The 24529-nt window shown below is 42.4% G+C and overlaps 1 protein-coding gene across 1 annotated transcript; it reads left to right on the top strand.

Moving 5' to 3' along the window:
* The first annotated feature begins 53 nt into the window (after positions 1 to 53).
* Positions 54 to 24031, top strand: ZC3H8 (zinc finger CCCH-type containing 8). The gene is made up of 9 exons (XM_070068805.1): positions 54 to 258; positions 4819 to 4915; positions 11542 to 11776; positions 12894 to 13027; positions 16159 to 16281; positions 16661 to 16772; positions 17933 to 18042; positions 19258 to 19305; positions 23461 to 24031. Exons 1-8 carry the CDS (start codon positions 59 to 61, stop codon positions 19279 to 19281), a joined length of 1035 nt encoding a protein of 344 aa, XP_069924906.1. The 5' UTR covers positions 54 to 58; the 3' UTR covers positions 19282 to 19305; positions 23461 to 24031.
* Positions 24032 to 24529: the final 498 nt, after the last annotated feature.

Genomic DNA, 24529 nt, shown 5'->3' with positions numbered 1-24529 from the left:
GCCTGCGCAGAGGCGGGGCGAAAGCGAGCCTGCGCGGTCGCGGAGGGCGGTGCGGCGCATGCGCGGGGGCGAGACGCGCCTGCGCTGGGCGGAGCCCGCAGCTTGGCGCGGCGGCCGGGTGTCCGCACGCGTTTGTGGTTTGTTTTGTAGGTACGGCGAGAGGGAAGCCCGTGGCTGGGTGATGGATTTTGAGAATCTCTTCTCAAAGCCCCCCAACCCAGCCCTCGGCAAAAAACAGGCCTCGGATTCTGATGAAAGGTGATCCCACATTTTTTCACTTTGTGACTGCAGGTCCCCGGCAGGGCTCCGCCGCCTCGTGCCCTGGAGGGCACCCTGGGTCCTCGTCCACGCCGCTCCGTGACGGGCGCGGGGGCGCGGGGCCTGACGTCGAGAGGCGGTCGTGCGGGCAGGGGCGGGGCGGGGGCCACGCGCGGGGCCCGGTGCCGTGTCCAGCGTGGGGCGGGGTCCCCGGGATGCTCCCCTTTTTCGCCTGGCCCTCTAGGCCGCAAGGGGAGCCCTCCCGAGGGTCCTCGTGGCGCTTCTGTCTCCTGCGCACAGGAGGCTTCCGCGGGACTGGGCTCGTTTGTCCTTGAGACTGGCACGTGCTAGGCTCGCTCCTTGTAGAAAGGACCGAACCACGAGTTCGTTAAACGGCGAAGTAGCGAACACTCTGCGGGTCTTCTACCGGTAGGCATCGGAGGTTTCTATGGAGATCATAATTAACACCATTTGGATTCAGTCCCACCTTTAGGCTGAAAAGCACCTAAAGTCGCTGGCCAGACGGCACTAATTTGATTTCCCTACTGGACGCCCCTATAGTGTAGTTTATCTATACCCAAATATTCATTGGCTTTTCTTTTTAAGTTTGAAATGCTAAAAACCACCTTCTCTTCCTAAATCTGTCTTCTCTGTTCCCCAGTTTCCCTAAGCCAAAACCTTGACACACATCGTTTTATTCCTTTATTTACGGTGTCCCAGATGTAAGATGTATCTCTGATTCTGGTTTGTTTTTTTTTTTTTTTTTTTTTTTGAAAGGCAGAAATACAGAGAGAAGGAGGGGGTGATAATCTTTCATCTGCTGGTTCACTCCCCAGATGGCCGCAACTGAACAGGAGCCAGGAGCCTCTTTCTTCCAGATCTCCCACATGGGTGCAGGGGTGTGGCCAGGGCTGGGTCAGGTGGAAACCAGGAACCAGGAGCTTCTTCCGGGTCTCCCACGTGGTGCAGGGGCCGAAGGACTTCAGCCATCTTCTGCTGCTTTCCCAAGTACTTTAGCTGGGAGCTGGGTTGGAAGTGGAGCAGTGGGGACTCAAACTGGCACCATTAAGGAACGCAGGCAGAGCAGGTAGAGGCTTAACCTATGCCACGGTGCCAGCCCCCCCCCCCCTTTTTTTAAAGATTCATCTTATTTGAAAGGCAGAGTTATATATAATGAGAGGGATTATTCACTGGTTCACTCCCCAAATGGCACAAGCAGCGAGCTTCATCTGGGTCTCCCACAAGGGTGCAGGGGCCTAAGCACTTGGGCCATCTTATGCTGCTTTCCCAGGCACATTAGCAGGGCCCTGGATTGGAAATGGAGCTGCCAGTATTCCAACTGGTGCCCAAGCCACAGTGCTGGCCTCAGATTTTACCTCTGAGCATCATTCACTTCTCTTTGGGTCAAACGCCTTACTGGAAACTGCGGCCTTCAGGCTAAGAGCCTACTAAAACGCTTTGTGGTTACTACAAAAGCTTTACTACATACTTTACATGAAGTTTATCATTTAAGGCTCACAACAACCTTGAAGAGAAATGATGTTACCCTTATTTTACAGATGAGAAAGTTGAGGCGTAGTTTAAGTGGCAATGCTAGGATTAAATTGCTCAGGTAGTCTGAAGTAAAATGAGACGTAAATATTGGAAAGACAAAGACGCTAATTGCCGGCAGATTATATGAACATCTCAGAAAAAACGAAAGAAGCCGCTTGATAAACTATTAAGATAGTTGAGAGTTCAACAAGGTGAATCATCATGAGATAATAGTAACATAAAATTCCATTAGCAGCTTGAATATTGGACAGGAGTCATTCACAAAAACTTAACTGAAGGGCCGCTGCTGTGACAGTGGGTAAGGCCACCGCCTGCAGTGCCGGCATCCCATATTGGCACCGGTTCGAGTCCCAGCTGCTCCACCCAATCCAGCTCTGCTATGGCCTCAGAAAGCAGTAGAGGATGGCCCAAGTGCTTGGGCCCCTACACCTACACGGGAGACCCTGAAGAAGCTCATGGCTTCAAATCGGCCCAGCTCCGGCCATTGCAGCCATTAGAATAAATCAGCAGATGGAAGACCCCTCTCTCTCTCTCTGCCTCTCTGTAACTCTGCCTTTCAAATAAATCTTTAAAAAGAAAAAACCCTGAAATACATAAAGGACACTTGGAATTCTACCAGAATTCATCATGGAAGTAAGGTCGACTATTCATTCAAATCATTTGCCCATTTTCCTGTTTTAACGGGGAAGACAGATCATGGAGGGACTCTGAGTGAGATGAGAGGCCTTTGGAGGGTTTTCAGCAGAGTAATGTTATCTGATATTTTAGCAGGGTTATTCTGAATAGATTGAGAATTGAATGTAGGGGAAGCGAGAGCAGCATAAATCATTTACTCGTGGCAAGAAGTGGTCAAATGTGAGTGTATTTCAATGATAGTGCAAACTGAAGTTCCTCAGATTGGATAGGAGATGTGAGAGAGGAGTCAAGATCAACTTCAAGGTTTTGGTCAGCTCTGAAGGACAGAGTTGCCTGTTCAGACAGTGTGATTAAGTTGTAGAGAAGAAATCAAGGGTTCAGTGTCAGACATATTAAGATGATGTCTAGGGGCTGGCGTGACACAGTGAGCTAAGCTGCTACCTGCCGTGCCAGCATCCCGTATCAGAATGTGGGTTCTAGTCTTGGCTTCTCTTACCAATACAGCTCCCTGCTAATGTGCTTGGGAAAGCTCCAGATGGGGAAAGCTCCAGATGATGGCCTGAGTGCTTGCACCCCTGCCACCCGCGTGAGACGGAGTTCTGGGGCTCCTGGCTTCAGCCTGGACCAGTCCTGGCAATTGTAGCCATTTGGAGAGTGAATCAGCAAATGGAAAATTTCTCTCCCTGTCTATCTGTCATGCTGCCTTTCAAACAGATTTAAAGGACTTTTTAAAAGATTATGTGCAGTAAATATCCAGGGGGCAACGTTGAATAGGAAGTTGGCCCTGAAATAGATCACCAGGAATGATTGTCTACACAATGGAGGGAAATGTAAGGATTGAAATTTTTAGGGCTGTAAAAATAAGGAACCAACACAGGAGACAGAATAGCAGCTCGTGAGGGAAGACAAGACCAGGAGTGCTGAGGATCCCTGAAGCTCCTGGAAAAATGTATTTTATGGAGGAGAGGGCAGTCAGCTGCACTCCCTCCGGCTCGAAGGTCAGGTGGTGCAAGGACTGAGAATCGTGGCACAGACAGTGCAGAATAATAGGGTGTGGTTTGGGGGCGCACACTTGGAAGCCTGCTTGGTTTCTCAGCTCCTCCATTTACTAGCTATGTGACAAGTTGCAGGACCTTTCTGTAATTGAGTTGCCCATCTGTAAAATGGGCTCTTAACCACTAGTATGCGGGGGTTGGTGTGATAAGTGTGAAGTGCGTGGAGCAGCAGCTCGCGCAGGAGAAGCACTGAGCAAGCGTTGGCTGCCGCTCGGCAGGAGGAGAGCTTGCCTTCTGTTCTGTGTGGGACAATTCCTTACTGGAAATCAGCGCAATAAAGGTTCATAAGCGTTTGGGTTTTGGTCCTTGTAGTTGTGGCTTCTGTAGAAGCACACGACTTGCTGCCTCATCTGATGGATGTAGCTCAGGGGTTCTGAGATCAATACAAACGGCTGAGTTCCTGCAGCGTTGGAAGCAGCAGGAAGCCACTGTTCACATGCTGCTTGCGTCTCTTGAGAATGATCACACTGCGCAGTCCTTGCCTTTGCCTGGCGTGTAACTCGTAGTTCAAAGCTTTTAGCAATCTTGTGTTCAGTAGTTAGAGCTTACGGAGACGATATTTTCTTCAGCCTCTGTACCTTTAGCATTACCCATTGTTCGGACTTCCTCAACTTTTACTGTCTTCTTTGTTCACCAGTTTCTTACATTTCCCATCTTCATCATTCTTGGGCTCATTTTTAGTTTCGCTGGAATGTTGTCAGGTTAATTGTCTCAGGCAGTGCCTGTGCATGGTGCACACTTGAGGATATTTGTCTCTCCACTAGCCTCAGAAGGCAGCTTGTATTCTGCCTGAAATACCCTTCTGTTTTATGTATCTTTTAGGTTCAGAAGACCTCTGGCTCTCAAGTCTAGGTTAAGTGTTTTTCTTATATGCATCTATTAAAATTGAAATTGCTTTCTTTTTTCTTTTCCAAGTATCTAGTAAGCTCTCAGCAGCAGTTCCAGATAAGGAATATCTTTTTCATTGTTGTGGCCCAGAATATAAGGCCCAGAGGCTGGTATATGGTAGGTAGTCAGTATTCGTGAATAAATGGGATGATGGATAACTGAATGTTTTATATACCTGTCAATTCCTGAACACTAAGGCAGCATAATCTAAAATTTCATTTGTAAAAGTGGTCCACAACATTGACACTTATTGCTCACTGTAATTTTATACGTTACTTACCTGGAGTATTTGGAGGAGAATTTAAATTCGGAATCTCTGTGAGGACAAGTTTGAAGATTAGCTAAAGCAGCAACTTGTGATGCTGTGGTATGAATGCTTTTCATGTTGAAAAACCCCTTTGTATGTTATTTGATATTTTTGCTACAGAACCGATGATGAAATAGATGATTCAGACGTTGAAGAAACACAAGAGGAGAAAATAAAATGGGAAGTAAGACTGGAGAGTGAGCAAGTCCCAAAAAAAGTAAGATTAAGTTGACATATTGGAAAAAGAGATAGGCATGGAAATGAAAAATCATTGAGGTCTCCTGGCTGCATCAGTCAGCATTTGAGACCCAGTTACTTACATCAAGGAAACTTGGTTACACTTTTTAAAAATTATTCATCATTCAATACCTTTGTCATTGTACATGTACTGTTTTTGGTATTGATTTTACTTCATTTTCCCTATTTCCCCCTCCCACAGTAGTTGGATAATGTGCTGACATCATAACAGGGTTTTTTATTTTCCTATTTCTGGATGAGATTATAAACTATTTCAAAAACTTCTTTCCTTAATTAAAATTGTGAACTGTTTTGATTTGCTGACTTCACCAACCTTAGTGGTATATAGCTTAAAGCCGGATGTTAGTTTGCTCAGCTCACATAGCAGAGAACATCTGGAGCCGATGCTGTGGTGCAGCGGGTTAAAGCCCCAGGCTGCAGTGCCAGCATCCCATATGGGCACTGGTTCGAGTCCTGGCTGCTCCACTTCTGATCCAGCTCCCTGTTAATGTGCCTGGGAAAGCAGTGGAAGATGGCCCAAGTCCTTGGGCCCCCGTACCCACATGGAGACCCAGAAGTTCCTAGAGAAGAAGCTCTTGGCTCCGGGCCTTAGATCAGAACCAGTAGATGGAAGACCTTCTTTCTGTCTCTCTACCTCTTTCTGTAACTCTTTCAATAAATAAAATAAGTCTTTTTTTTTTTTTTTTTTTTTTTGAAAAAAAAAAAAAACATCCAGGTAAACACTGGGCAAATCAAGAAAGAGAGAACATTGTTGCCTCCTTTATCGGTCATCCACCCTTTTCCTGTTAGAGAAAACCACAGCCCTAACTCGTATAGAATTCACTTTCTTGCTCTTTACATTTTTACTGCTTATGTAGTTATCCCTAAGGTTTTCCTGGCCTGTTTTTGCACCTTATACAACAGAATAGGTTTACATGTGTTCTTTTTTGTTTGGCTACTTTTACCTTTTTTTTTTTAGGCTTCATAAATACTGTGGGGTGTACACATTTGTTCCTTCTCAGAGCAGCATTGTCGTACTTAGACATTTGAGCTGCCTCCTGAACAGGGTGGTTTGGGGCAGGGCTGCCACATTCTTTGTCTTGTGCATTTTTTGATAAGTTTGCCCATTGAGTTTCCCTTTTTTGTGCTTGTTGAGATCTCTTTGTCCTTTTTTATCCCCTGTTGGATTGCCTGTTTTTGTTTTTGTTTGTAAGATTTATTTATTTATTTGAAAAAGTTAGAGGGAGAGACAGAGAGAGATCTTCCGTCCTCTGGTTCGCTCCCCAAATGGCTGCAACTGTTGGGTCTGGGCCAGGCTGAGGCCAGGAGCCAGGAGCTTCTTCCTGGTCTCCCACATGGGTGCAGGGGTCCAAACACTTGGGCCATCCTGCACTGCTTTCCCAGGCCATTAGCCTGGAGCAGAATTAGAAGTGACTCCAGCTGGTGCCTGTTAGTATAACTTGTGCCACAATGCTGCCCCCCCCCCCGTTTTTTTTTTTTTCTTCTTTCTTTTAGTTCTTTATTCTATATATGAGTGGTTTTAAAATCTGTATTGTTACATATTATGTGTTGCAAATAACTTGGAGGGGTGAACCAACAGAAAAAGGAAGACCTTTCTCTCTCTCTCTCTAACTCTGCCTGTCAAAAAAAAATAGATATTTCCTTTTACTCAGTGGCACTTTTCAATTAAATTCATACTTTTAATGTAGTCAGATTTATTAATCTTTCCTTTGCTTTTTGTGTTTGTTTAGATATCTTAAGATAATGAAAGGTTTTCTTACATTGTCTTCTAAAAGCTTCATTGTTTGCCTATAACATTGAAGGCAAATATAATCCCCCACAGTTGGTTTTTATATGTACTGTGAGGTAGTTGTCACTAATTTTGTTTTTACTTGTTTTGTTATAATTTCTAATTATTCCAGCACCATTCATCAGAGGGCAGAGGACTGTCTTTTCTCCCAGGTGTGGGCTCTGTTCTCTTCTACTGGCTGGCCTATCCCTGCCCCAAGACCTCACTGTATTACTATAGCTTTATAATGAGTTTGAATATTGCTGGACAAATCCTCTCATCTTTTTTTTTTTTTTTTTTTTTTTTTAGTATCTTGGCTGTCCTTAGCCCTTTGCATTGCCTTATAAATTTGAGAATCAGTTTGTCAAGTTCCACAGAAAGGCCTGGGGAGGTTTTCAGTGGAAATGCCTTGAACCTATAGATCTTTTTGGAGAGACTTGACATCTTTAGAATATTATCCAGTCTTTACATCTCCCCAAATGACCACAGCAGCCAGAGCTGGGCTGTCTGAAGTCAGTAGCCAGAAGCTTCTTCCCAGTCTTCTATGTGGGTGACAGGGGCCCCAAGCACTTGGGCCACCTTCTTCCACTTTCCCAGGCCGTTAGCAGAGTGCTGATTGAAAGTGGAGCAGCCGAAACTCAAACTGGATCCCATATGGGATACCGGCGTGGCAGGCAGCAGCTTTACCTGCTGTATCGCCACAACGCCAGCTCCCCCTCAAATACATTTTTAAATATCTTGTTCCAAGTTGTAGAATTTTTTTTCTCTTTCATTATATAAGTATCTACACAATATCCTCTGTCTTTGCCTCTCTCTCTGATCTACTCTCTTTGCCCCCTCTCTCTTTCTCTCTCTCTTTCTTTCTCTCTCTGTGTGTCTCTGCCTTTCAAATAAATAAGTAAATCTTAAAAAAAAAATGTATTTGAGAGACAGAAAGACACTGAGAGAGGGAACAGATTAATTACTGGGAGGCCTTTACTGACTGCTATTAGTCTTTTCTTGCCTTGTTAGCGTGACATGACATCGCATATGAGTTGTTTGCAGGTGGATGGAGCTCTTCAGTTGCACAGTTAGACAGGTTTTGATGGGGCAGTTTGTTTTGCACTATTATTAAAGGAGTTGTCATTTGAGCATGGAAAAATATATCTGCTGCGAATGAGTGTGGGTTTGGAGAGCATGCTCCTTTTATAACAGATAGCACAGTGATACTGAGCAAGGAAAACTGTTTGACCCATTTGCATGATTTGCCAATTATCCATGGAAGTATCTCCCAGTTTCTGCATGTCTTCAATCAGTTGTTCTTGCCAAGAGTCCACTTGTCTTAAACAACTTTCTTTTTAAAAAATATTTGAAATTTTCAGTTGACATATGGTTAATTTTGCATGTTTATGGACACTGAGATGTTTCAATACATGTGTACAGTGTTTGATGATCAGATGAGAATTATTGGCATGGCTATCACCTCATTTACCATTTCTTTGTAACAACTGTTTTCTCTGGGGATGTGCTTCTTCAATTGATTGAATTAGCTCACCCTCAGCCTTTCTATGATTGGCTCACAAATAAGCCACTGGAAGACTTTCATTGTAGCCTGAAGAAAGAAAGCTGTGATGAGATAATCATTTAAATTTTAAAATTTTTCCGACTGATTGGCTGGTGCTGCGGCTCACTAGGCTAATCCTCCGCCTTGTGGCGCCGGCACACCAGATACTAGTCCCGGTCGGGGCGCCGGATTCTGTCCTGGTTGCCCTTCTTCCAGGCCAGCTCTCTGCTGTGGCCAGGGAGTGCAGTGGAGGATGGCCCAAGTGCTTGGGCCCTGCACCCCATGGGAGACCAGGAGGGGCACCTGGCTCCTGCCATCGGATCAGCGCAGCGCGCCGGCCGCAGCGGCCATTGGAGGGTGAACCAAAGGCAAAGGAAGACCTTTCTCTCTGTCTCCCTCTCTCACTGTCCACTCTGCCTGTCAAAAAAAAAAAAAAAAAAAAAAAAAAAAAAAAAAAAAATTCAGACTGACTTTCTTATGTTGGGAATATTGTGATGAATACATGCTACTATAATGTCAACATATGTTGTGTTCTTTTGGCACTACAGTGTTACTAATAATGACCTTGTGCTTTGCCATCTAACTCAACAGTAAAATAACCCACACTGTTGTGGAGGAGGACTTAGTACTCGCATGGGAAGCTGAGCTTGTACTGTACATTTTACTCAGTTTCCTTGGATGCCAGCCCTTTTTTCCCCAGGGAAAGTCCCTGTTGATTCTGTTCTGGTGAGGGGGTAAAACAAAAAGAATTTGTTATAATGCTTTGTCTGTTCTTAGCATAGTTTTATTTCATTTTCTAAAAACTTATTTATTTATTTGAAAGGCAGAATTACAGAGAGGGAAAGGCAGAAACAGAGATAAAAGTCTTCCATCTGCTGATTGACTCCCCGAATGGCCGCAACAGCCAGAGTAGGGCTGATCCAAAGCCTGGAGCCAGGAGCTTCCTCTGGGTCTCCCACATTGGGTGCAGGGGCCCAAGGACTTGGGGCACCTTCCATTGCTTTCCCAGGCCATAGCAGAGAGCTGGATTAGAAGTAGAGCAGCTGGGACTCAAACGGGCACCCATATGGGATTCTGGTGCTGCAGGCTGTGGCTTAGCCCACTACACCACAGCACCAGCCCCAGTGTAGAGTTTTAATTCCTCTTGTATAGCCCTCTTTCTCACACTACAACCTAAGCCAAATCTCCAGACACGGCTTCCTTTTTTGTTTGTCAGAAATCCCTCGAACTCCCTCAGTTACTGCTGAGTGCACTCTACACCCTCGTACTCATACACACTGTTATGTGTTTACACTTTTATTCTTGTGAGGTGTCAAGAGAGCATGCTAGTGCAGTTACTCAGCCTGAATCAAAAGCAAGAAAATGTTTTACTTGGGAAAAAAATATGATTTTAGACACCTTTACAGAAGGAGGTGTATACATGTTTGTATACTTTCTGAGTTTTATGAAGAACAGTAAACTGAAGCAGTAAATTTGTAGCCAGTTAAGTGAAGAAAAGTATTCAGTCATTTGCATTTTATGTATTTCAGTGCCTTCCAGAAAGAATCTCTAGCAATATTCATCTGTATAAAAAGCAACACAATTGATGATTGTCCTGGTTTTATTAATATTGCCAGATCATCCCGTGTCTTCATTCAGTGCAAGCCAAACGTGTTACCTCTTGTGGTAAAAGGAGTGTTTTCCAGTTCTGTAGGCCTAGGAGGTTATATAAGTGGAGGACACTTCATCTCTCAGTTGAGTCATAATATTTTGATTCAGTTACACTGAACAGAATCTCATCTTTGAGTTTGATTAAGCTAAACTTTGTGGGAGCTGCTGCATAGTGAATGATCCTTTGCTTCTCTCTGTGCCCACTAAATAAAATTAAAGATCAAAATGAAGGTGAACATAACAGTCTGTCTCTGGGGCTGGCCGGCTTTTCATAAAGTACTGAGTGGTGAATTTTTTGACTTTATGGGGCTAGTCTCTCACTACTAAGCACGGCTAAGACAACTTGTAAATGAATGGTGTGACTGGGTTCCAAGGAAACTTATAAAAACAAGTGGCCAGACTGAAGTTTTCTGATCTGTGTAGATTACTCCAAAAGTTATATTTACGGGTTTGTTCTGTGGTGTTATTGGGGAAAGGTACTTTTAGAGACTTGATAGCAAGGAACTTGCTGATGGCCTGAAGATTGTTAATTGGTTTCCTTGTCTGGTATAATGAAAATGAGGTATTCATCAAAGTCATTGTCAGATCAAGAAGTATCTTAGCTTGCTTGGATTCTTAAAGCAGGGAGAAAATACATTTTCTAGGCTTATGGTACAACTCCTACCTTTGAAGTTAACCATCACGTAAGCCATTAAATTAGACTGCCCTGGTATGTTTTATAATCACTTATTTTTTGTTTGTTTTGAGTTTGCTGCCTTAATCAGTTTCCATGTGAAAGCAGATAAGAGACCAGGTCACAGTCCATGGTTTGGAGCAGGATTATTGGTACTGTAATAAGGATGTCATTTCTTCCTTTTGTCAGAATAGAGGCTTCTTGGGATTTGGTCATTTTAAAAAAATAAAACTTTTTGATTAAAATTTATCATGCTTATATAGCTTGATGTACTTGTGTCGCCAAATGTAGACATGTATAACCAATTATATTATAGCCAATTACTTAGTTATAACCAAGTAATTTTTATGTAGAAATTTCTTCAAGTCCTCAGCTGTGATTAGCTTTGAGTCCTCTAGGATCTCTTCCTGTATTGAGTTTCTGTTCCAGTGGGTGCTTGGCTTCTTCACTGTCACCTAGGGACACCTTCAGCAGAGTTGGAAAACTGGTTCTGAAAGCAAAGTCAACTTGAAAACCAAGAACAGGGCGATTCTTTCTTCCTTATCATTGTTACTGCCACCACTGCTGGAGTTACAGGAGAAAGAGTTGGCGTTGGTAGCTGTGATGTAGTTTAGGTGTCAGTGATTTTTCAATAATGCCATTAATGTTTACTTGGTATTTTATCAAGTAATTAAAGTTTGAACTTTGAATTATGTAAAATGCAAGCTGTACAAATTCAGACTCTTCCCTCAAATTATCTTTCAGGTTAGATATATCATGCTGCATGTTTTTGTTTATTTTTAATTCTGAAATTTTCAAATATATCTTTGGGAAGATTAGTATACAAATCCTGTGTACCCACCCCGCAGTTGTAACAGTGATTGGTTCATGGCCAGTCTTATTTCTTGTGTACAGCCAGATTATTTTCTGTCATGCTAGGTTTTTTAAATTAGAAATTTAATTTTTACCTAGGCTCGGCACTTTGGAAATTCTGCGTCACCACCAAAGAATTCACTACATAGAAAATCAAGAAGTAAGGACTATGATGTATATAGTGACACTGAAATCTGCAGTCAGGAACCAGAGGATACTTTTGCCAAGGAGCTTCAGCAGTACATACAAGCTAAAGAGATGGCAAATGCCGCCCAGCCCTTACCATTTCCTGAAGAATCAGGGAAGAAAGAGGAAGCAAAAGATACCCAGCAAGGTAAGGGCCACACTGTTTTGCTGTTTAAACGTGACAGAAGCAGTCACAGTTGTCCGTTTTCTCCTGCACTGTGTCTCATGCTAAGGTCTTGGTTTTCTGTGGGTCGGTACACCAGATGTGGCTTCACATGGCCTGAGACCTGACACCTGGCTGCCTGATGCAGAAATGCTTACCATGTGCATGAGGAGCTGGTTGTATGGTAGTCTGTTAGCTCAGAAGTTTATTCTTCCAGATTATAAGAAGGAGATGTAGCCGTAAGTATGAGGGCAAATGACTGTTAAAATAAAAGTCTTACTGCTCTCATTTTTAAAGTTCTTTTCTTTTTTAAATTTTTATTTATTTTTATGAGAGGCTGGGATTCAGGAAGTGAGAATACAAGACAGATAGACAAACCTCCAGTCCTCTAGTATATTCCTAAAGTGCCTGCAATGGAAAAAGCTGGGAACTCAATTCAGGTCTCTCACAGGAGTGACGGGAACCCAGTTACCACTGCCTGCCACAGGCTGCATTAGCTCCTGGAGACAGGAGCCAGAGCCCGGAATCAAATCCAGGCACTCCAGTGGGATGCAGCCGCCTTAACTGGCATCTTAACCACTAGGTTAAAGGCCTGCCTCTACTGCTCTCATTTATGATTCTTTTTCCTCTGTTTCTTTTTATTTGTTTGAAGGATTTATTTATGTATTTGAAAAAGTGACAGAGATCTTCCGTCAGCCAGTTTACTCACTAGATTGCCACAATAGCCAGGGTTGGGTCAGGGTAAAGCCAGAAGCCAGAACTCCATGAGCGCTCCCATGTGGGTGTCAGGGGCCCAGGCATTACAGCCATCATCTGCTGCCTCCCAGGATGCATTAGGTGGAAGCTAGATCACAAGTGGAACAGCTGCAGATTTGAACCAGGACTCCTATGTGAGATGTGGGCATCCCAAGCAGTGTTTTAACCTGCTGTGCCACCATAATTCTTTCAGTCTCTTAATCCCAGAATTTCTGGAAAGTTCAATATCATACCAGTTTTCATTCATAGAGATACAGAGAACTTTTCCTGGATTATTATAATATGTATTTCTTAAACTGATACTATATTACTAAGTCATTTTTAAAATTAACTTTCTTATTTTTAGCTGCTAAACAGAAAAATAAAAATTTTAAAGCTGGTCAGAAGAATGGTAAGCAGAAGAAAATGAAGCGAAAATGGCCTGGCACTGGAAACAAAGGATCCAGTGCTTTACCAAGGAAAAAGTGCTCACAGGAAGAGGTACGAGAACCACAGCTTTGCTGTGGGATTTTTATCTTAAAGCTCAGTGACAAATGCAGTATGATATCATGAGTTGGGAGCATCCCACAAAGTTAGGGTCACCTGATGAAGAACTTCTCCTCTTATCATTGGTGGGCTTTTTGTGTTCTTACTATTGCAGCTTCTTTCTTTTTTTATTTTTTTCCCCCAACACTTATTTATTTATCTGAGAGAGGGATCTTCCATCTGCTGATTCACTCCCCCAAAGGCTGTAACTTTCAGGGCTAGGCCAGACTGAAGCCAGGAACCAAGAGCTTCAGTTCTTCCACATGGATGCAGGGGCCCAAATACCTGGTCCATGTTTTGCTGCTTTTCCTAAGCCATTAGCAGGGAGCTGGATTTGAAACTGGAATAGGGAGGACTAGAACCTGTGCCCATATGGAATGCAGGTGCAGCTTTACCCTTGTTTACCACAACACAGGCCCCCTGAAGTTTCCTTCTGTCTCCCTCATTAGCCTTCCCCATTGTACCTGGATTCACGCATACTGGCCCCTTGATTTTTGAGTATTGTACTGTCAATGACTGAAACCAACTCCCCCCTCCCCCCCCAAGGAGAGGGAAGGTAAGATAGCCTTGAGGGCATTTCAAAGACCTGAGTCTTACAAAAAGTTTTTAGTGTTGTCAGTCCCTCTTGTCTACTAATTCCTGACTCCCTTTAGAAATTCAAACTGAATCTTTCTGAACATTGGCCTTATGGAATACTCCCACCCTTAGCCCCCTGGATTTGCTTTTGCACTGCACTGTAGAAGTTTCTCTTCCTTCGTCCCCAGATGTGATCAGAGTAGGGTGATAAGTAACTCCTGAGGACCCTGGTTTTCTGGAGGGCTTTTAAACTGGATGGCAGCCTTTTTAATAGTCTTGGTCACAGGGACAGGAATGGAGAGAGTACCAAGTATGACTGCTTAAACCACAGTTACATACAATCTGTCCCTGCCTCCACGTTTACACATGAGGAGGCTGAAGCCCCATTAGCAGCCCTTGGTCACACAGGGCTCAGCAGGGACTGGGAGCTCTGGATCCCCTGTCAGCATTCCGTCTCATGTGGTTTACATTGACACACATGATTCAGCCAAAGCTGGCAGTCCTCGTACATGAATAACACGTTCTAACCATATGTGTTAGAGTTTAAAAATGTAATCAGATGAAACCAAAGATTTAAACTGACACAGGGGCTGGCGCTGTGATGCAGTGGGTTAACACCCTGGCCTGAAGTGGAGGCATCCCATATGGGCACCGGTTCTAGTCCCAGCTGCTCCTCTTCCGATCCAGCTCTCTGCTATGGCCTGGGATAGCAGTAGAAGATGGCCCAAGTCCTTGGGCCCCTATACCCACATGGGAGCCCAGAAGAAGCTCCTGGCTCCTGGCTTTGGATCGGCACAGCTCTGGCCATTGCGGCCATCTGGAGAGTGAACCAGCGGATGGAAGAAATCTTCCAAAAAAAAATAAACTGACATGTAATTCGCATGATACAAAGTAGAAATTTGTTTTTGTTGCAAAACAAGTCATACAAATGACTGTTAGCTCCCTTCTTAATTGTACATTCTGTATTCCCGACTATATTCATTAATTTGGTATACAGAAGCTGTTAGCTGTGCCAAAAGCTAATATTAACAGTAATTTATTTATTTATTTAAAGATTATTCATTTATTTGAAAGAGCTACACAGCGAGAGGAGAGGCAGAGAGAGAGAGAGAGGTCTTCCATCTGATGGTTCACTCCCTAATTGGCCGAAATGGCCAGAACTGCGCCTATCCAAAGCCAGGAGCCAGGAGCTTCTTCCAGGTCTCCCACGTGGGTGCAGGGGCCCAAGGACTTGGGCCGTTCTCCGCTGTCTTCCCAGGCCATAGCAGAGAGCTGGATTGAAAGTGGAGCAGCCAGGTCTCCAGCCCATTTGGGTGATGTTGGTGCTTCAGGCCAGGGCGTTAGCCCACTGCACCACAGCACCGGCCCCAGTAGTTTATTTCTTAAGAGCTAAAATGTATTATAAAATTCCCCTTCTGTTTCTTATATAAGAAATCTCCTTTATTTCCATACCTTTATCATAACCTTTTAGGATGTATGTCTAGTTGGATTTACTTTGAACTAGTCGGTATACTTAACTCATACCTACTGAGCACCTCATTAAAACCATAGATTTCAGGCTGGTGCTGTGGTGCAGCGGATTAAGCTGCACTTCTGATCCAGCTCCCTGATAACACGCCTGGAAAAGCAGCAAAGGATGGCTCAGGTCCTTGGACCCCTGCACCCATGTGAGAGACCCCGATGAAGCTCCTGGCTCCTGGTTTCAGCTCCTAGCCCAGCACTGGTGTTCACAGCCATCCTGAGGGAGTGGGGGAGCCAACAGATGGAAGAGCTCTCTCTCTCTCTCTTTCCTTTCTCTTTGTAACTCTGCCTGTCAAATGAATAAATAAATCTTAAAAAAAAAAATACAGCTTTCACTGTTTTTGGTCCATGCTATGATTTCTAGCCTTGTCTCCATTCTAAAGATATTTGTTTTTTGATTTGGCTTTTTATCACAAATATTAGTACTTTCATTTTAAAAGTTTTTCATTTGTTAATAAAATAAGGGCAAAACATAAAATATTCAAATTGCATGCTGATATGTGATTGATGGAATGCTGTTGAAATTGGCAAAACATTCTCTTTTTTTTTTTTGAAAGAGTTAGAGAGAGAGAGAAAGAGATTTTTCCATTTGCTGATTCATTCCCCAAATGGCTGGAATGGCCAGGAGTGGCATAGCCAGGAGCAAGAGCTTCATCTGGGTCTCCCATGTGGGTCAAGGGGCCCATCTTCCACTGCTTTCCCAGGCCATACCAAGAGCTGGATCGGAAGAGGAGCAGCCAAGGCTGGAACTGGCGCCCAAGTGGGATGCTGGCACCCCAAGCGGGAGCTTAATCACTGTACCACAGCACTGGTCTCAAAACATTCATTTTTAAACAGATATACAGGAGTCTAAATATTGCACATGAAAGCCAATTTAGAAGAGTCACTTTTAAATGTTTTAAAGGTGGTTTAAAATAATTTTTGTGCAACAGAATAAAATATGTAATGTTTTAGTTCTCACATGTGGGTCTTTGTTTTTGTTTTTGAAGGATGGTAAGCCTAAAGAGAAGCAGCAGCACGTGATAATGAGTCAAGGGTTCATCAACCAACATACTGTGGAACGCAAAGGAAAACAGATCTGTAAATATTTTCTCGAAAGGAAATGTATTAAGGTATAAAAATTTGTAAGCAAAAATACAACAAAATATAAAGGTATAGCAGAAATGTACTCGAACAAAGCATTGTTTCCATTTGAGACTCTTTAAATCATACCTATAGTTTATAGAAGAAATTCAATTAGTAAATTTCAGTAAAATATACTTTTATGTTTAAAAAAGATGATTTTAAAAAATGCTTTGTATTAAAAATGTTTAAGACTTAAAATTGTAAGCAGATTTCTGCGATTTGGTTATAACTCAGTAGGAACTAAGCTGTACTGTTTCTAAGACTGTTTCTGGAATCATTTGCTTATTTAAGGTTTAGTAGGAATTGCATGTTAATGACTTCTCTGTTAGGAATAATGACTCTTCCGTGTTCTTTCTTTTGGCCCAGGGCGACCAATGTAAATTTGACCATGATGCTGAAATAGAGAAGAAAAAGAAAATGTGTAAATTTTATGTACAAGGATATTGTACCAGAGGTGAAAACTGTCTGTATTTGCATAATATCCTTTATCACAAGAGTAATTTGGGTCTTTGAAGATATTTATAGGGATTTATTTTTATTTTTTTAAAGTTTTATTTAATTACAGGGATATTTTTTAAGTATGCAAAACACTTGATGAAATCAATATTGTAGCTTCAGCAGGATTATGCTGTCCAAGACCAACTTAGTCTCAGTGTTTGGATTACATGTGGATAATTATTATTATTACTAATATTTGACATAAGAAAAAAGAAAAGTCTCTCGAATAAAGATGCTTTCTGCTAAACCTGGGTGGTACAGTGGATTCATGAAACCATTTCAAGTCCCAGAAAGATGTTGTCAAAATTTCTACTGTGACTTTTACTAACTGAATCTATCCTCATATAAGCTATTCGGTAAAAAAAAAAAAAAAAAAAAAGGCAGGGCTTGCATATAAGAAGGTACTTGTTTTCTGTGCTGCAGGAAGGGTAATTGTCTCTTAGTTTGAAGAATAACCTTAGCTCTTCAGTGCAAGATATAGACATGTTGCAAAAACATATCGCATAAACATTTTAGGATAATAACACCTTTGGTCATCTCAAAAAGTTGATTTTGTTAAGTCATTCAAAACAGAAACCTCAAATTCTAACTTGAAGATGTTTTTTCCTAGATTTTTTTTAAAAAAGATTTTATGTATTTATTTGAAAGTCAGAGTTACACAGAGAGAAGAGAGGCAGAGAGAGAGAGAGAGAGGTCTTCCATCTGATGGTTCACTCCCCAGATGGCCACAACAGCTGGAGATGTGCCAATCTGAAGCCAGGAGCCAGGAGCTTCTTCTGGGTCTCCCATGTGGGTGCAGGGCCCAAGGACTTGGGCCATCTTCTACTGTTAACCCCAGGCCATAACAGCTGAATCGGAAGAGGAGCAGCCGAGACTAGAACCGGTGCCTATATGGGATGCCAGCGCTTCAGGCCAGGGCTTTAACCCACTGCGCCACAGCGCCGGCCCTGTAATCTTTCTAAAATTACATTTTTTCATGCTTTTATTAGGTTTTTCACCCGATTTATTATCTAATAATTTAAACAGATAATTCGATGTTTCTACTAGTAGGAAAGGTCTTGAGGTAGGAAAAATGAAGTCATTAATAACAAATTATTACAGCTGGATTGAAATTGTTCTCTTCCTTAACATTTGGATTACATGAATATCCTTGTAAGTTTTACCATACAGGAACAAAATGTTACCAGGGGGAGTACTGCAAATTTTCACATGCTCCACTGACTGAGGAGACACAAGAACTGCTGGCTCAAGTAAGTACAATTTTAATGATCTGTTGGTTTTCTTTTATAAAGAATGTTTGAACTAAGCGTCAGAATCTGAAAAGATGCTCTTCTTTAAGGAGAGTGCCTCATGGGCTAATAGATGGATCAATTTAGGATTGATAATCTGAGAACTTTTTTCAGTTGGAAAATTATTTTTTATTTGGATATTTTTCATTTCGTTGAAGATTTACATTCATTGCTGATATAAATTGGAATGTGTTTTTAAAACCTTCAATTAGTTGTCAACTTTAGTAGCTAGGCTAAACAAAGGAAAGTAAAGCAAATATGAAGAAGAGAATTCTGATATAAAGAAGCAAGTTATATCAGAAATAGTGAAGTAGGCCGGCGCCGCGGCTCACTAGGCTAATCCTCCGCCTTGCGGCGCCGGCACACCGGGTTCTAGTCCCGGTTGGGGCGCCGGATTCTGTCCCGGTTGCTCCTCTTCCAGGCCAGATCTCTGCTGTGGCCAGGGAGTGCAGTGGAGGATGGCCCAGGTGCTTGGGCCCTGCACCCCATGGGAGACCAGGAAAAGCACCTGGCTCCTGGCTCCTGCCATCGGATCAGCGCGGTGCGCCGGCTGCAGCGCGCCGGCCGCGGCGGCCATTGGAGGGTGAACCAACGGCAAAGGAAGACCTTTCTCTCTGTCTCTCTCTCTCACTGTCCACTCTGCCTGTCAAAAAAACAAACAAACAAAAAAAAAAGAAATAGTGAAGTAGTAGTTTCAGAGTATTTTCTTCAAATATTCTTTGCATCTATGAGAAAAGATTATGGAAAAAGCAGTTATTTTCATTTCCCATGTATAAGTTGAAAATAGTCTCTCAAAATTAAATTGAAATCAAGATGAAAAGAAAAGTTTCTTTTAAAACAGTCATACCATCTTGTGATTGGACCGCCATTAGCATATGCAAGTATTAGGAAATTAAAGGTGCTTATTTCTGGATATTTCTAGGTGGGAAAATATGAAAGGTTACTGTGGAATTAGAAGTTACAACAAATATTTAGTTATTTTATATGCAAAATATATAGAAAAATAACATAAAATTAGTTTTTCAATTCCTCTTGTAGTAAATATTATTAGATGATTATTAGGATGAATGTTACAGGAATCATTTGAAAAGTATGAATATGATGATGTACCTGAATTAGATTTTAAGGCATAGTAAATTATTCACAAAATGATTATGTGATTTTTCTTCATATTAGGTTTTGGATTCTGAAAGGAAATAATGTAAATAAAATAGACATGAAAAGGTAAAATTAGAATATATTGCATTTCTTTTATTCTCTGAAACATCTCTGGAATTGGCATGGCAGCCTCATTTTGGCTTTTTCTCAAATAAAGTGTTTGACACATACACATAGATATGTGGCTCTCCATTGGCCTGCTTCCCTGTCTACTTACCTGTTAGTATTTTTATTCTCCTCTTGTATTTCTGTGTAGATTTACCAAATGTATATAGTTTACTAATTTTATCATTTCTGTTAATTGGTGTTTTCATTCAACCTCATACCTCGAAGATTCATTCATGTAGATGAATTAGCTTTCACTCATTGAGTTTTATTCCTATATAGCAATTCATTCTATGAATATGTTAGTCTTTTAATGAATATTAGCTTGTGTTTTATTTTTTTAAATACACGTGCTTTGCAAATATTCATAGACATCTAGTATAAACATGCATGAGTTATCTAAGCTTTATACCAAGGAGTAGAATTGTTTTGTCCATTTAAGATATTATCTCTTTTTTTTTAGATTTTTATTATTTATTTGAAAGGCAGAGTTACAGAGAGGCAGAGGCAGAGAGAGAGTCTTCCATCTGCTGGCTTACTCCCCAGATGGCTGCAATGGCCGGAGCTGCACCAATCCGAAGCCAGGAGCCAAGAGCTTCTTCCGGGTCTCCCACATGGGTGCAGGGGCCCAAGGACTTGCGCCATCTTTTACCTCTTTCCCAGGCCATAGCAGAGAGCTAGATCAGAAGAAGAGCAGCCAGGACTAGAACTGGTGCCCATGTGGGTTGCCAGTGCTTCAGGCCAGGGCTTTAACCTGCTGCGCCATAGCGTTGGCCCCGATAATATCATTTTTTAAGAGTATTATATAACAGCGCTTAATACAAACTGTGTAGAACTGTTGTTCCACACTTGCCAATAGTTTATATTATCAATACTTCCAAATTTTTTTAACCAATTTAGTGAGTGTAAAAGTGGTGTCCTGGCCTTTATTTTCATTATATACAGCATCTTGCCTTATGACCCTTGAGTTTCATCTTTGGTGAAATGCTTGTTAATGGCTTTTGTGTGTGTTTCTATTGGTCTGGTGGTCTTTTATACATTGATTGTATATATTTTTGTTGTAATCCTTTGTGAAAAATGTGTAGCATTTTCTGGGCTATCTTTACTTTCCTTGAGGCATCTCTGAATAGAATTCCTTATTTTGGCAATCTTGGTTGGTTTGGTTTTATGTGTTTGTGTGTAAGATTTATGTATTTGAAAGGCAGAGTTACAGAGAGACAGAGAAAGAGAGGTCTTCCATCTGCTGGTTCATTCCACATATGGCTGCTTTGGCCGGAGCTGAGCCTATCTGAAGCCAGGAGCCAGGTATTTCTTCCAGTCTCTCACGTGGGTGCAGGGGCCCAAGGACTTGGGCCATCTTCTACTGCTTTCCCAGGCCTTAGCAGAGAGCTGGATCAGAAGTGGAGCAACTGGGACGCAAACCTGCGCCCAAACCAGCGCCCATATGGGATGCCAGCACTGTAGGCAGTGACTTTACCCGCCATGCTACAGCACCAGCCCCCTGCTCCACTTCTGATCCAGCTCTCTTTTATGGCCTGGGAAAGCAGTAGAAGGTGGCTCAAGTGATTGGGCCCTTGCACCTACGTGGGAGACCCGGAAGAAGCTCCTGGCTCTTGGCTTTTGATGGGCCCAGCTCAGGCCATTGCAGACATTTGGTGAGTGGACCAGCAGATGGAAGATCTCTCTCTTTCTCTCCCTCTCACTGTCTATAACTCTGCCTCTCAAGTAAATAAATAAATCTTTAAAAAAAATTCACAGAAAACCAATAGCTAATATCAAAGCGCTGGTGAAATTTAAAAAGGAGGGGAGCTGGTGCTGTGACATAGCGGGTTAAATTGTTTCTTGGCTGCTTTTTGCATGTGGATATCCTGTTGTCTCAGCGCTGCTTTTTTTTTTTTTTTTTAAGTTTTATTTATTTACTTATTTGAAAGGCAAGCAATAGAAGGAGAGACAGAGAGATATTTTATATTTCTTGGTTCACTCTTCAAATGCCCACAACAGCCACGGCTGGGCCAAGCCAAAACTTGGGCCTGAGACTATATTCAGGTCCTTTAGTTTTGGATTTTTCATTGATAGTATATAGAAATTGAATTCATTGGCTGGCGCCGCGGCTCACTAGGCTAATCTTCCGCCTTGTGGCGCCAGCACACCGGGTTCTAGTCCCAGTTGGGGCGCCGGATTCTGTCCCGGTTGCCCCTCTTCCAGTCCAGCTCTCTGCTGTGGCCCGGGAGTGCAGTGGAGGATGGCCCAAGTGCTTGGGCCCTGCACCCCATGGGAGACCAGGAGAAGCACCTGGCTCCTGCCTTTGGATCAGCGCAGTGCACCAGCCGTGACGGCTATTGGAGGGTGAACGAAGGGCAAAGGAAGACCTTTCTCTGTGTCTCTCTCTCTCTCACTGTCCACTCTGCCTGTCAAAAAAAAAAAAAAAAAAAAAAAAAAAAGAAGAAGAAGAAGAAAAGAAAAAGGAAAAAAAGTGAACACAAATAGAAAACATCACCTTTGTCCTGGGTCTAGGCAGGAGCATTCAGTCTTTGACCATCGCATATGATGTTAGCTTTCGGTTCCTGTGAATGGTGGTTTTTTTTTTTTTTTTTTTTTTTTTTTAGATTTACTTATTTACTTGAGAGGCAGAATTACAGACAGAGGGGGAGAGAGAGAGAGAAATATTCCATCCAGTGGTCCACTCCCCAGATGACTGCAACAGCCAGAGCTGGGCCCATCCAAAGCCAGGAACTTCTTCCGGGTCTCCCACATGGGTCCAGGAGACCAAGGACTTGGGGCATCTTCTGCTGCTTTCCCAGGCCATAGCAGAAGTGGAGCAGTCAGGACTCAAACCAACGCCCATATGGGATGCTGGTGAAATCGGAGAAGACCCCCTAAAATTCACACTAAGATGTGGCCCTTTAAAGTTCCCTAGAAATATTATCCAGGGTGCCACATTGCTACCAGAATTTGGAGTGCCTTACAATTTCACCATGGGCTTATTACTAAATCCCCGATATTAATAAGCCCGAGAGGGTTCTTGCTTAATATTTAGAAAAGAATTCTAAATGCTGGCACAGATAAACAAGGCAGCATGGTACGTTTTAAGCTTTTATTTAGTAAGAAAGATGCATAAGAGAGTGAGAGCTTATTTAGGGGAGAGAGGTGAATAGGGGTTCATACCGAGCACCAGGAACCAGCCACATGGAAGAGCATCTAGGCCAGGAAGCCTAGAGCACATGGCGCCCTGGAGGCGTGGGGCTACAGCAAGTCCTGTCCTGGCAAGAGGCCAGGGAAGAAGAGCAGGCCAGGCCACACTGTGTCCCAGGCTTTTAACCCACTTCCAAAGGGGAGTGGTTAATTAACCTGATTGGCTGGTTGGAACCTAGGTCTGGCCAGGTAGGGGGATGAGGACACACAGGGGCGTGGTCTTCCAGCTCACAAACCTAATGGATTTTAACCTGTGTGCCTGCCTACGTCATTGGCGCTGCACAGGTGAAGGCTTAGCCCTACGACGCCACAGTGCGAGCCCCAGCTGTGAATGTTCTTTATTAGTTTGGGAGAGTTCCCTCCTTTTTCTAGTTTATTGAAGATCTTTCTCATGGATGGGTATTAGACTTCATTAAATGGATTTTCTTTATCTATTGAAATGATTGTGTGATTTTTCCTTCTGTTAATCTGATACACACTAGCTTCTTCTTATCCATGGGGGATATCTTCCAAGCCCCTTAGTAGATGCCTGAAACCACAAATAGTAATACCAGATATGTATTTTCCTCATCTTGTTTTTATTCTCTTTGTTCTTGTTCTGCCTTTGTCTAGTACCTTTTATTACCTTTCCATTCAAGTCTGTTTTTTCTTGTAATCATTTTGGTATGATTTTTTTCTTGTATCATCTCTAAGGTCACTCAATTCTGTTTCATTACTTACTTTTTTTGTTCATTTGTAGCCTTGGTTTTTGAATTTCAGTTTAGGATGTTTTCCATTTTCCCAAAGAGGGGTATTTAATTCATTTTGGTTTTTTGTTACGGTTTTCTTCTGCTGCAGTGTTTTTTTGGAGGGGGCAGGGGAGTGGGGCAGCTAAAACGGTAATGTTCACAAGCCGATGTTTTTGTTCTCTGTTTTCTTACGCAGCTTTATATAGGTGAAGAGTGCTGAAGCCTGTCAGAACTTTTCAAGACTGGTGATTTGGATGGAGTACTTTCTGAGATTGCGCAGTTAAAGCGCCCTCTTGTGCCATGGTGATGCTATGCAGTTTCTTTAATGGTGGTGCAGAGGGACAGAAGCCACTGTACAATGAGGGGTTGGTCTTCACCGTGGTGCTGCAGCCAATGGAACGCGGCTGGCAGAGATGCTGGTGGGTGGGTAAATGTGGTAGTAAATGACATAAGTCTCTTGACTGGCTTTTCTCAATAAAACAGGAGGAGAGGCTCGGCTGAGTGAGGACGGGTGGTAGTGTAGCTCTGAGGAGAGAGAACTGCTGGGAAGACATTGGAATAGTATAAAAGAGAGCTGGATCTCTTCGTGTCATTAAATACCTTCACAGTGTATTTTAATGGTTGTTCACAATTCCGTTTTGTAGCGTAAAATAAATTATGGTTCTTTGATATTTCAAAATCAGTTTCCTGTTGGACATTTAATTTATTTCTAGTTTCTTACTGTTGTAAATAAAATGGAACAATATATTGAGCTATATCATTCTAAACTTGGTGTTACTGACTTTTCTGTTGTTAAAGTATATGTAAGAATATTTCTGTTTCCTGTTCACAAACTATACTCAGATTAGACACTTGTCTAAAATACAAATTTTAGGAATGTGATGATATCTTTAACAGTATTCAAATACAAAATTGTTCACTTTAATGACATTCTAAATAGGAACTTTTCTGTAGATGTACTGATTATTAGAAAAATACCAAAAAAGCATCAGATTATTGCTGGGAAAATAATAGCAGTAAGAAAATAAAATAATAAGAGTACAGCAATGCTAGTGGCCCTTCTTAGCAAAGACCTATTTGAAAACATAAGCCAAAGTTATTAAGTTATAATCCAGTCTCACTGAAGCAAGGAAGGGAATTAATATCTTGCAAGTAGAGATTCTCGGGCAAAAACGAAGAAAGGAAGAAATCAGGGTGGGTCCTTGGCCCCTAGAAGCAGGAGACAGCTGAGGGTGTCATCCGTCAGTACCCTGTTGCTGTCACCA

This window comes from Oryctolagus cuniculus, chromosome 2 (genome assembly GCF_964237555.1).
Source record: "Oryctolagus cuniculus chromosome 2, mOryCun1.1, whole genome shotgun sequence".
Taxonomy (NCBI): domain Eukaryota; kingdom Metazoa; phylum Chordata; class Mammalia; order Lagomorpha; family Leporidae; genus Oryctolagus; species Oryctolagus cuniculus.
The sequence above is the reverse complement of the archived record's forward strand: the minus strand, read 5'-3'. Positions and strand labels throughout refer to the sequence as shown.

Coding starts and splice junctions, on each gene's coding strand:
- ZC3H8 (XM_070068805.1), top strand. CDS start 59: ATGCGCGGGGGCGAGACGCGCCTGCGCTGGGCGGAGCCCGCAGCTTGG. Junction 259..4,818: donor GCCTCGGATTCTGATGAAAG/GTGATCCCACAT, acceptor TTTTTGCTACAG/AACCGATGATGAAATAGATG. Junction 13,028..16,158: donor AAAAGTGCTCACAGGAAGAG/GTACGAGAACCA, acceptor TTGTTTTTGAAG/GATGGTAAGCCTAAAGAGAA.